Source organism: Triplophysa dalaica, chromosome 8, assembly GCF_015846415.1.
Source record: "Triplophysa dalaica isolate WHDGS20190420 chromosome 8, ASM1584641v1, whole genome shotgun sequence".
Lineage (NCBI taxonomy): Eukaryota > Metazoa > Chordata > Actinopteri > Cypriniformes > Nemacheilidae > Triplophysa > Triplophysa dalaica.
The window spans coordinates 4,059,191-4,072,968 of record NC_079549.1 but is presented as its reverse complement, the minus strand read 5'-3'; the positions used below and the strand labels follow the sequence as shown (position 1 = coordinate 4,072,968).

General features: G+C 37.8%; 1 protein-coding gene across 3 annotated transcripts in view; it reads left to right on the top strand.

Annotated features, from left to right (window-relative positions):
* pard3bb (par-3 family cell polarity regulator beta b) overlaps positions 1 to 13,778 on the top strand; it is a 303,484-nt gene that overhangs the window by 7,755 nt on the left and 281,951 nt on the right. For all 3 annotated transcript variants that reach the window (XM_056755104.1, XM_056755105.1, XM_056755103.1), the window contains exon 3: positions 3,204 to 3,305. In XM_056755104.1, the coding sequence (XP_056611082.1) occupies positions 3,204 to 3,305 (102 nt within the window). The remainder of the gene's footprint in view (positions 1 to 3,203; positions 3,306 to 13,778) is intronic.

Below are 13,778 nucleotides of genomic sequence, written 5' to 3'. Positions count from 1 at the left end.
ATTTATTAAATAGGATGAGGTTTTACAGAGGTTTTACAAGCCATAAATAAAGTATAAACCTTTCAGATTGTCTTGAAGACTCCTGAGAGATGATCTGGTCTTCTTTCTGCCACACGTTTCAAAGATTTCACATATCACTCTTGGTAAAACCCACTTGACATTAAGAACTCATTAAATAGACTCTGTACTACAGTCTGAAGCATAATTTTATGTAATTATATAATGATTATGATAAGGGTGTTCAATCATAAGGAAATTAGTACTACACTAGCTTTTTGCAATGTGGTTTGTGTCAAATTCACATCTTGGACTATACACTGTATGTTTCTTAGAAAATTGTAGACTTAGAGGTTCAATATTGCACCATTTGAGACACTCTGAAAGCCCCCTATCTGACAAACAAAGAGCCTAAAACATTAGTACAAAGGTAGACAGATTTAAATTAATTTAGGGCTGCAATGATTCTTTGAGTAACTGGATTATAAAATACTCTCATTTATCAAAGTCACTTCATTATCTTTAATCAACACTATCACATTAAATTGAGATTGGTAATAATACGTTTATTTAAGTAAAATTTAAGCTTAAGTAGATGTGTTAAAGCGTAAAGCGGGGATTTGAATGAAGGAAGGGAAATGTAAGTTGGCTATAGATCGAGATTGTAGCTATTAAAAGTGTTACAGAGTTATAGGACTTCAATATAATCAAAATGTTGGTGGTAAGAAAAAGCCATTGTGTTAAAGAATCAAAAAATTGGGTAATGTTGATGGGTTATGTTTTTTCATTTCTCATCATTCTGATGCATATGACTGCTGACCTGTTCTGTTCTATCCAGCATTGAATTTAAATCCTATCAGTCATTTAGAAAGGCCTTTACATCAAGTATAATGTTTTCTTCTATACGTATTATGACAGAGGATGACGTGTTTAGTACACAATGCACACAGCAATATAATAAAATATTTAGTATAAAATTTAATCAGAGCTGCTGGTTCGGATTTTCCACCCTGCTTTCCAAGATATCAAGTTTTCGTCACTCCAATGATAAAGGGCTCATCGGATAAGCACTTTCAACAAGTTTGTATGATTTATTAGGGTCTTCATGGAATGTCTGTAACATATTTTGCTTAAAAAAACTCAATGGCTGTGTAAACAAAACGCTTTTTGCCTTGTCAAAAACAGCTATGCTCACAGCAAGCCATTTTGGTGTATTTTTCTTAAAAAGTAATGCGTTACTGCAACCCCACCCCCCTTCCGTCCGGCATGTCAACACAACACACTTGTAGTACTGCCATGGCAATCGTTTAGCGAAATTATATTTCCTAGACTCCTCCGCGGTTAGTTTCGTTTTAAATGTCACAAATCATTCGTCCTCAGACTAAAAAAATCTGTCACAGCAAACAGCGCATTGTAGTAATGCACTCACGTTGTGCATGTATACTTGCCTAAAATCCACGGAATGCCCACCTGCTGATCTCAGCGTAATTAGCGCTTTATACACACAACGTGAGAGTATGCTCTGTTTGCTGTGACAGATTTTTTTAGCCTGAGGAGGCGTTTAAAATGAAACTAACCGCAGTGTTCGCCCTGGTTCAGAAGAAAAACAATAGTGACAGCTTGCCGCAGCTAAACATATTAACGCACATGATGTATTAACATACATACAGCCAAACTCCAAGTGCCCATTTGCCAAATAACGTATAAATAAAGAGTAAGTTTAACACTGGCTTTGAATGTTCTACGTAGCCTGCTCCCTTCGCTATCAAATACTAACGTTATCCTCCTATATATATGGTACATTTACGTCAATACAGACTGTTGATAAATACTGTATTACTTACATCACCAGCTTTGTCTCGTTCGGTTGGTCTCGATCCCTCTTGAGGAACAACTTTGAAGCTAATCCTGCTTGTACTGTCCCAGGTTGATAAAGCAATCTGCCTTGATGTGATTTGAGCAAATAAAAGTGGAAACGTGGGTGGTAATATTATAATAAGAGCCTCTTCCTACGTCAGAAGAGGAGCGAAATCTGAACTGCTCGATCTCTCAAATGCTTGCAGACAAAGCCTCACCAAAACAAATGTACTGTTTTGTCACTTTTCACGTTTTCTGACTTTGTAGATGCACCAGGAAAGCAATTATAGCACTTAAACACAGAAAAAGATGGATTTTTATCCGATGACTCGTTTAAATATACTGCAGTGGTCATATATGTGAGTATGTACTGGTCAAATCTGGTAAATGTTTTTCTCGTCTCCTGATTGACTGGGTTTTTAAATTAACATTTAACATGAGTATGAGTCATCCATGCAATCGCAGTTAATCTGTTGAAGGCTGACAGCTCTGTAGACCTACAACAGCCAAGATAAACAGGGTTGGCCCGTATCAGTCGTGTTTCACGCTGTCAATAGAGTTTTGTAGTTACTCCAAGGCAAACATTGTTTAAGCGTACCAATCCTCCCACTTCTGGATGTGGTTTTTTTATGCCATTGTTTGAACGCAAATGGCTTAAGTTGCTTTGTTTTTGGTGAGCAAGCAACATAAATGCATTAAAAAATATGATGTAATGACATAAGATCATGCACAAGATGAAATGAAACCATCTGTTTTACAGAGCGTACTGTATCTCTTGGCACTAGTTGAAGTTCAAGCTTATCTTGACATTTGGAGTTGAGATTTGCAGTTGCATCACACTGGTGTCAGGGATCTGGTTGGCCATCGTTGTGAGCTAAGATGATTTGTGGATGTTGATGAGTGCTGCTTTGTTCTCTGTCATCATTAATAAGAAAGTCTATTGGGCCCTCACCTGGCCCTTGCTGCACTCCCTCTGTAGGAGGTGACTCCTCTGTAGGGAGTTCTATGGGAACACTATTCAGTTGAATAAAAGATGTCCCGTACTGCATGTGCATTAGGGTGTCCAGCTAAACACTGATTTGATGTGAAGTATTTTCTATGCCCAGTAATAAGATCAGTGCACTCTAATTTCAAACTAACACTAACTAAATCGGTGGGTATGTTATATGTTTTTAAAAATTCAATCTTGGTCAGTAATAAAAATCATAGTATTTTAATGAACTTTCCTTTTGTCTTTGTCGACTATACTGTGGGAAATACAGGGAATAAGGTGATAAGTTCTTGCCACAAGGTGTGTGAAATTGTGTACTCTTGCTGATAGTTCACACTAGTGTTTGTTTGTTTTGCAGGAGGGCGATTTCCTGGTACGAACCCACCATGTTGAGTACTGTGACGGGGGAATTCTGGACCCTGATGATGTGCTAACAGACCTGGTGGAAGACAAGGACAGGGTAAAGCACTCGCCAAAACATTTGACTATTGAAGTAGTAGTTAATCTTTATCTGATATAATCTCTATGCAGTCTTTTTTTTCAGACAACAAAAGTCTATAGTGTCCATAGTTTATGCTTCAAATAGGACCTCATAAATAAATATTAAAAATTATTTTTACATTTATTTATTGACTCTTCCAGTGTCTGAAAAATAGATTTAAATTGCAATCGTGGCTGACTGAAAATCTTTTTGCTGCAGTTCTTATATCTCATTGTCCATTATGCATGTTTGAAAATATGCCTCCTGTTTTGCTGCAATGCATAAAAAGTAGATTTGGCTTTAAATCACATTCTTTTTTTGGAATGCGATTGCGGCCTCTATAAGAGAGAACGATTTTGACTCAAAATCCAAACTTTTCCCCAAACAAAGCAATTGTACGCCCTCAGAAAACTTTGAATGTAGTACTGTAGTCGTTTACTAGTTTTGTTGTTTTAATGTTCGGTTGGTCACTATGAATTGCTGTATAATGACTGCTTCTAATTTCTCCTGTTCTGTTTTATAATAACAACACACATGGATGGAACAACATGAATCAATGACACAATGTTACTTTTAAAATTAGAATTCACAGAGGTTCTGATATGAGGTGTCTGCATAGAAACTAGTGGGGTCAAATTTGTAGAAAAGAATACTCTTCCCCTCTCCTGACACCTGTGCACAATATCTCCACCAAATAATGTCTAGCCACAATACAAAACCTGAAAGTGGAAACATGACACAGAATGTCAACATTTGGCCTCGCTGTTTAAATATTTTTAGTACTGTCAGCACTTTGCAAACATTAGTCGACTAAACCTAATTCATGATGATCTGCCAGAGCTACATTCAGCATGAACCTGTGTAATAGAAGTATAAAGATCAGGTTGTGTGAATTGGCTATCCATAATCATTTCCGCATTCGATTGCATATTTAACAGAAATGCAATCCACCCCATTTGGTAATGACAGTTATCACAGAGCAACATGGGAAACCTGTCACAGATTGCCATCCAGAACACATTTACTCTTGCAAACGTGCCATGGTTTGTCGAGAAGTTGTGAGAAAATGTGAGAAAACTACAAAATCACATTTTTAACATGAGAAATCACACGTTAACATGAAGCACAATACTCGGCTCAATATATCTGCTGAAGTAATGTGTTACTGACTGTATGATAGTAAATGGAAGAATCATTCATAGAGGTCATGATAGAAATATTGAGAAGAGCCTTTATGAACATTAGGGTCATTCGGTGTTCATAATGTAAGCACCGCCAACACTTCACCGGTTCATATGGAAGACGACTCGTTGACATTTGCTTGCGAGGAGAGAGTGGTCTTCCCGATGAGCCCTCCGGGTCTTCTGTTTGTCCTTTCTCTGTATGGAGGTTATTATATTGAGCTGTGTGGCCGCTCCTAACTCGATAACATAAAGGGCATTTTCCTCTTAATTGAATTCTCTCAGACATCAAATGTTCTATCAGATGCAAAGCTTTTGATTTCTGCACACTAATTAATAGAAGTGAAGGGACCAGACGGCATGGGTGGTGCTTTCTCTCTTTCCCTTCCTCCCTCTCTCTCTCTCTCTCTCTCCTTCTCTCTCTCTCTCTCTTAGACTAAGATATTGCTTCATAATCATAAAGTGAAGCTGGTGTGTTTTAAAGGGTTTCGCCACAGGCAATGCGGTCTATTTCTGAGTAATAATTTACATATGAAAGATGAAAAATGGTCATGATTAAGAGTGGTTAGAGATGGCTGGGCCTTTTTATTGCGCATTAATTTGTAGGAATATTGTGTGCCGTAATTGACTGAATTTCATACAAGCTCACGTGAAGACACACAAACGCGCACATACATTCACACACTTGTATAAAATCACGGTCTCTCTCACTATTTTTTCATATGCTGTACACACACAAGCACACAATTGCTTGTTGGTATTGCACCTTTATTCTGTTCGAGCCGGTATTTATTCCTAAATCCGGACTGGGATGAGAAATTAGCTTTTACTGTAGGGATGTTGCCATGGTGACAACTTTCCCAAATGTCACAGCGTCTGCTACTGTATCCTGGTGATCCAGTAATTATTCTTTGCTTTTTGTACCCTGGGAGTGGGGTTTTCTTTCTTTATAAATAGTTCTTTACAGTAATGCACTATTTTTAAACCGCTGTAAACACCAAGCATTTAAATGGCAAGAAAGTAAATGGCATTCACAGCAGCAGGTATGTATCCTTTTGAAATCAGCTTTCTAGAGCTGCGGTATTTTGTGCGTGTTTGCGTCTGTGGAATGTGCCATTTATCCTGTTAGGACGTAAGATCTTCTTCTACGTCAAGAAAAACACAAGCCGTGTTGTGGTAATTACTGCACCACTCCCTCTTTAATGAAGCTAACATACCAGCCGACTGTCAGCGCAGACATATCCTGAAGGCAAGTTACAAGATGGGCTTGCTTTGAGATGGAGTGTATACACATGCAACTGTTGCTTTGTCAGACAACATATTCTCTTAAGAGCTCACGAAACATATTAGTTGACATGTGATACGTTTATAAACTGTATGCTGTTGAGTTGATTTAAAGGTCCAGTGTATGCACTTGAGCGGCATCTAGCGGTAAGGTTGTGAATTGCAACCAGTGGGTAACTGCACCCCTCCCTTTCGAAGCAGTACGGTGGCTGACACAGGACTAAGATTTCATCACGTTTTTGCATCACCGAAGGAGATGACGCACTTACGAAACACGCTTTGTAGATCAGTTTGTCCGTTTAAGACAGGGGTTGGCAACCCGTGGCTCAAGAGCCGCATGTGGCTCTTCTGCCCCCCTGCTGTGGCTCCCTGCAGACGTTATAAGGCCCTGTTTATGCCTGGTATTACGATACGTTTTGGTCGATCGGACCATAAGTGTACGAAAGAGGCACATACACGTTAACACCTGCTGCTGTAATTCCTCTATTTTGTCCACTTTTGACCACCTTTCCTGATTTCTTCAAGAAATATCTGAAAATGCATACAAATTATACCAGGATGTATGGCTGGCTAAATGTGTTTGCTTTTCCACATATTTAATTTAAATGATAGACAAAATAAGTGCGAGCGTGACCGGAGATGACAGAAAAAACATACAGAGGACAGGGGTTTTGTTTCTGCTTTACACTGCGTTAGAAATGGTGTGAAAACATTCGGCTTATTGCGTTTTTCGTCTTAAAACCAAACATTTTAGGTCTATAGCCGGCATAGTTTAAATCTCGTCTGATTAGCCCGCTTCTCATAATGTTTACGCATGATGACTGTATGCGGAGAGTAGGCGGTCTCTAATGGCTATTAAATTTACTTTTATGCATTTGGCAGCCGCTTTTATCCAAAGCGATTTATATTGCAGTAACCTATACATTTATGTTTAGTTATGTGCACTCTCCTGGGATCGAACCTTACGTTGTTAACGCAATTCCCTAAACACTTAGCTACAGGAAAGCTACAGGAAAGGCTATTCATCAAACGCTGCCAAAACAAAAGTTCACAGAAAGAAGCTGAAGTCTAACTAACGCAGCGCATTCAACACTGCGACGCTACTCTCCTATTGCAACTCTCCCACTTCTTGCCAGAGACAAACATTTATAAATGGCTTATCATCTAAATAGAATAAAAATCGCACTGGATTGCCACCTAATGGTATAACTGGCTAACTACTACCTTACATGCATAACAACCTGTGTTTATTGTAATTTAAAGGTTACATGTATTTTGCGGCTTCAGACAAATTTTATTTGGTGGGAGATGGCCCAGAATGGTTCTCTTAGTCACAACTGTTGCCGACCCCTGGTTAAGGGCTTCGATAGAAACAACATGATGAATTCCATGTAAGGGGACCCGCGGTGTGTAGATAGAAATAGCTCATTCTAAGATAATAAAAACAGGTAAGGTCTTTATACACCTCAGAAGACAAATTGATATACTGTAAATGATATGGCATTTGTGTCAATAGATTCATACTTGCTCTTTAAAGCTGCAATTTGTAACTTTTATTATTTATCTAGAAAGAACAAAGTCTGTGTTGAAAAATAAGGAAAATCTGTTGAAAATTGTCTTTCTTTACCACGATTTCCAACAGTAAGCTTATAATAATGATTTATAATTCAAGCTGTCTGGTTGGATTTCTCTGTAAAATGTCAGTTTGACGTCATTTCACAACCCACATAAGGAGAAGTATGTGAGGTAACCTGCAATTGTATCTCAAAAAAAAAGATTTACATTTAGCAGATGCTTTTATTCCAAGTGACTTACAAATGAGAAAGGATTTAACATGTTGTCATTGAGCTAACAGTAAGTGCACAGTAAAGGCCATGCTTTAAGAGGTATGACTTGAGTTAGAGCTAGAGAGGAAGGAACAACGTAGTCAATATGTTATATCATATTTTTAATATCATAATATCATAAGGGGTCATGGCCAAATACGTGTTTTTCTGTGTCTTTGGTGTGTTAAAAGTGCCCATGCATGTATTAGACACGTAAAATTTCCAAACAATAATAAAAGCGAATGCTCATCCAGACCTGCCTGAAACGCCTCATGTAACCACACCCCCACAAATCTACGTCAGTTCATGTTATTATTTGACTAAGACCGCCCAAATGTGTATGTAAGTAAGGTGGGCTTACCTGTTACATTTCCATCACTCGCTTGCAGTATTCGACCAATCACTACGCACTGGTTAACTGGCCAATCATAGCACACCTCGCTTTTCAGTGCGAAGAGCTTTTTAAAAAATCCACACGTTTCAGAGAGGGGGTGCAAAGAGGGGATATAAACATGCATGTTGTGTGGAAAATATACTGAATTTTAACCTTGAATCGTGTATACACATTGCATTACATCGGAAAAAAAACTATAATAATCATTTTAGCCGTGTCATATGACCACTTTAATTTGTGGAAACGGTAGCTAAGCTCTGTTTTATGGACTCATTGCTTTTGTGATAAGAGGTCTGAGTCTCTAAAGATTTTCCACCTTTTTGCTATGGTTTGTTTAAAGTGATCCAAAGTTCTTCCAAAAATGCAAGTTCTCTCATCATTAACCACGTTTACATGCAAGCAAATAATCCACTTGTTATCAGATCGATGTCTCAATCGGACTGAAAAGCCTTCATGTAAACACCTTAATTAATCCGATTGAGGTCAATACCATTTACATTGCAATCGGATTGAAAGGGGTGGTGTAGACCGAAAGCAATCCAATCAGGAGGAAAAAAATATGCATGCAAACACTTGAATCAGAGTATTTTCTCAAAAATACCCTGTGCACATACGCAGTGGTGCGTATGTCTTATACATCTTATGTTTACGTCAATGATTAAAAAAACACAAAACTCGCCACACCTTGTGAAAAAAACCTGCATATGCTGGGTTAGGTATGTTTTGATGCTGGTTTGTGCTAGTTTAAGGTGGTCTTGTGCTGGCTTAAGGTGGTCATGTGCTGGTTCCTCACCAGCTTAAACCAGCACATGACCAGCTCAAACCAGCATCAAAAAATATCTAACCCAGCATATGCAGTTTTTTCAACAGGGAGAGAATGTTTTATCCATTCAGAGGAAAGCACATAATAGGGAATGGGAACACGCGCAGTATGTTCTGCTGGGCTCTTGTGTGTTCTTAAAGTACATAAAGCAAAGAGAGAACATATTATATTTGACAACTTCGTTTCATTCCAAATGTGAAAATAAGGAATACATTGACATCATACATCCATTCAAAGACAAAGTTTGAAGTGAGATGTTAGTTAGATGCTTACCCAGTGTTGCCAGGTCCCGCTACATTTAAAGTACATGGACGATCGGGAAGTTCTTTTAATGGTTCTCACGGTTGTTTCTTTCATGTGGAAAAAGAGGAATAATGTTGTTCAACAGAAGTTGATATCTGGGCTATGCAAGATCATTGAGATCATTTGTGTTTGGATCGTTTGAATAACCATTGGACTGGATTTGTTATGCGAATCTGGCAACCACAGCTTTGCGCTTGCGCAGAACTTTTGTTCTGAAAATTCACTGAGATTGGCCAAAATAGATGCATGTAAACATTACCATTGTGTCATTTCAACCCTGTATGACTTTCTATCTCATGCAGAACAAAAAAGAAGATATTTTGATGAATCTTGGTAACCAAAACCGGTTTCTATTGACTTGCATTGCTTTTGTGTCTATACTGTGGAAGTGAACGGGTCCGCAATTGTTCTGTTACCAACATTTATCAAAATATCTTCTTCTGTGTTCTGCAGAATAACGAAAGTCATACAGGTTAGAAATACCAAAAGGTGGAGAAAATGAAGACAGAATTTTAAACGTGATATTTACAGTAATAATGTCAGGATCTGGATTGTCTGTAATGTCACAGTCAGGTTGCGTTTCACTTAAACTGGAACACATTTTTTAAAAGGAGTTGGGAATTCCCCATAAGTGAGGAGCTTTGGGAGGTTAGTGAGTGTATGTTGAAGCCACGTGTATTGTCACATCATTCTCACAGTGTGAGAATTGGAGACAAACTTTATTGACCTTCAGTATGTATACTTCAGTATTTCAGATATCTCAGAAGTCACACTAAAATATAATTAATATAATTGTTTTCCTGTTTCCATTAGAGAAACACTATTTTTGTCTGTCTGGTGTGAATCTGTGCACTGCTTTCATCTCTGAAGCTGTAAAATCAGAAGCGGTCGCATTTCTGATATCATTTTTTTCTGAAACATTCCTCATATGCGTGAGCTGTCACATACTCGCAGATGCGTGCTCTATGTGATAATGATATTCCCACAGCTCTGATTCACATTCAACTGGAGGCAAAAAATGGTACATTAGTCAACACTGTCATCAATATATGAAGAGAGAAATACATTAGAATATTCATCTGAATCTGTGCTGCGGAGTTGCTTTTCTATGTGTCTGGAGCAGGAGCAGTGGAGGACAGTTGCTCATTTCTCCCCTCCGGAGGCGTTTCCTGGTACAGATTGTATTTTTTGTCAAGATTTTAACATTCTGCATTAGCTACTTCATGTCAGAAGGCAAGGAACGAAACGAAATTAAAAGCAAACACAAAGGCCGAAGCGAAAATCACACTATAGATTTTCCGCAAAACTTTTTCCACCGTATTTACAATTTGTCATTTCTCATGGTATTTCAAAACAGCCCCAAAACTGTATCTTAAAGGTTACGGTGTAATGGGAGAGCTGTGAGAATGGAGTAATGTGTGCGAATAATATTGATGTGTGTGCAGGAGGTTAATTAAAAGCTCCAGTCATTCATCAAGGACTGAGGGCAGGCAGCCGGGCTGACTGCTCTCAAATCAATCACAAGCTCCAGCTTCACTGTACTGCTCATACACACTGTACTGAACACACACAGATTTCACTTTCTGCAGCGCTGGCCAGTGAAGAACGTTACTGACCATAAATATGTCTTCGATTGGTGATGACTGACTAGTTGGTTAACAACTACTTGATTGACTAGATGGATAGTAAACCATTCTGCAGAGATGTATGACTTATGTCGAGCATCTTTATTAATTACTTTGGTCGAATTATGAAACTGTGTTTTTATTCAAAATATATATATATTATATAAAATAGATTTTTTATGTATATCACTATGTCAGTGGAGTTGTTTTATTCAAATTTCTACACATTTGTGACAAACAGTGCCGGTCATTCAAATAGGAAAATACGTGAGATGTTTCTGACAGACTGTCTTTCTGCAATTCATTTTAAATCATTTGTTACTGGAGATTTGATCATAAACTTTGCTTCTCTAAAGCCACTTTCTATTTCGTGTTGCTTTTTATTTGGTGATGCTAAACACACACATTCACACTTTCTCGCATTTTATCTCACATCATCTTGACATGTCTGCTATATCCAGACACGGTCTTATGCCGATTGTGCTTAATAAGCTGATATATGAAAGGTCATGTAAACGTGTAAAACGGTTTTCATTTATCGGGGAAAGGTCATAAACGGCTTATGCAAAAACCGATCGGCAGAGGTAGTTTTTGTCGCATTACTCCAATTTAGCGCTGCATGTAAACGCCTTTACCGGTTTTATCTCAGTTTTGTTTATGTGCGCATGTCTGAAAGCCTTGTAGTAAAATCCCAATAAAATTACTCGAGCAGGTAAATTACTTGACAGACTATTGACGAAGAAGTTACTGCGCGTGAGAAACCATGCAAGTCTCAAACTTCCGTGTAAATGCGGTTTTATGTGTAGCCGGTTTATCACTATGCATGCAAACACGTGAAAACAGGTTTCTTTTTAAGCAGATTTTTGAAAGATATCCCTTTATTTTGTGCATTAAAACGCAATCATTGATAAAATTCACAGAACAGTTTTACAGCTTTCAAAATCTTGTCATTTAGCTTCTTAGACAAGTGTCTCAATAATTTGTGATATCTTACGTTCTTTGTCATAAAAGGAACACAATCCTAACATCAGGACGTTTCCTGCCATGTCAATCCATGCCATTTGTTTTGTAGTATAGCTTTTTCGTCTTTTACATTCATCTCAGACTTTCTCCAGGTGTTGAGATTGTTATTGGGGGTCTCTGTGTTCATCAAGTGGAAAGCATTAAGGCCTCAGACAGACTTGATAGAGTTCTGTTTGTATCTGACTTTGAATGTTCTGCGTGGGTACGTCAGTTTCTAGTTTAGGTCTCCATCAGTAGTCTATAGATCTGAACCGATCGACTCCATTTGAAGTTTGTTTTGATGACGATTGCCGGACAGGGAGTTTGGCCGTCCTAAATTTCATCAGGCATATAGTGTAATGTTTAAATATTAAATAAATATAAGGCTGTTCAGTGATTTAAATGCGATTAATCGCATCCAAAATAAAAGTTTGTGTTTATATAATATGTATGTGTTTGTACTGTGCATATTTATTTTGTATTTATAAACACACGTACATGCATATATTTAAGAGCAACATAAAAATGAATAAATGTTTCTATATACTTGAAATAATATATAAATATATACACCCAAATATTTCATAAATATTTGCATGTAGGTATTCGTTTATGTGTTTATAAATAGAAAGGAAACATGCACAGTGCACAGACATATGTGACACTGGACAACAAAAACTTATGGACCTGAAAGCTGAATAAATAAGATTTATATTGATGTATGTGTTGATAGAATATGGATATATCTGGCTGAGATACAACAGTTTAAAACTCTGGAATCTGGAGTGCAAAGAAATGAAAATATTGAGAATATTGCCTTTGAAGTTATTTATCCGGGCACTGTGGCAGGCCATCCACTCACAAAAATAGTTTTTATATATTTACGGTATTCAATTCATAAAATATTTTCATGGAACATGATCTTTACTTAATATTCTTTGCCTAGCAATTTAAGATTTTATCTCCAAATACATTTTTGTGATCCAGGGTCACATATATTATGTAAACTCAAACTTTTATTCTGGAATAATCGCGATCTATCATAGAGCAACACTACATTATTGATTTTATTGATGTGCTGTATTTATACACTCCCCAACGGCCTGTCTGTCCGACCAAAGCCAGGGCACTTTGTTTTTTGTCATACACCCCCAGGACCCTTTATTTTCTCCTTCTAAATATTTTATGTACATTTTATTAAAAAAAAAGAATGCTTCCCAGGGCTTTACGCCACACCTACTGGGTCTGTCATATTAAATCCAGCACTCTTATGGTGGTCTGTCTGTGGTGGCATTGTGTGAAATTCAAAGGAACAGATTCCATAGATTGTGGGATAAAGTATGACTTGTCGAATCAGAATTGGAGAATTTTGCTTGCACAACAATCGGCATTGATATCAGCCTTACGAATCATTGATAAGTGCATTTTTATTCACAGAAATATTATTCCCTTCATAATTTCGGCTTTTGCCACAGTGGTTGCCATGTTGAGCAATATATCTGCCCCTGATATTTGTGTTGTAAGCCGTGCTGTGTGCCGCTCGATATCATTTTTATACGGTACGTCATGAACAAAAGATTTCAGTAGTGTGTTTAAGTTGGTTTGCAATCTATTTGGCCGGAGTCGGTGGCACTTCCACTGTGTTTGTGTGTGAATGAGTGGGTAGCCATGGAAATAGAACGATGGGTAAAATCTTCAACATTTGGAGGGATTAAAATGGATCTGTGGTCCATCTGGAATAATTAAACACTCGGTACTAAGACAAATCAACCCTCTTCAGGGCTACCAGGATCGCACGTGCGTGAACGATAACGTACGTAAGACTAGAGCTCTATTGCGACACTTAGCTAAATCCTCGTTGTCTTAAGATGGGAATTGTTCTTTCAAACTGATTACAATGAAGCCTTGTTAAAATCTCACTTGATGCTAATTAAATAGGTTAATCAAGATGAATTAACAGCCATTCTTGTTTCTCAGCAGTGCCGCTGCCTGCGCACCACAGAGGCCGAGACAG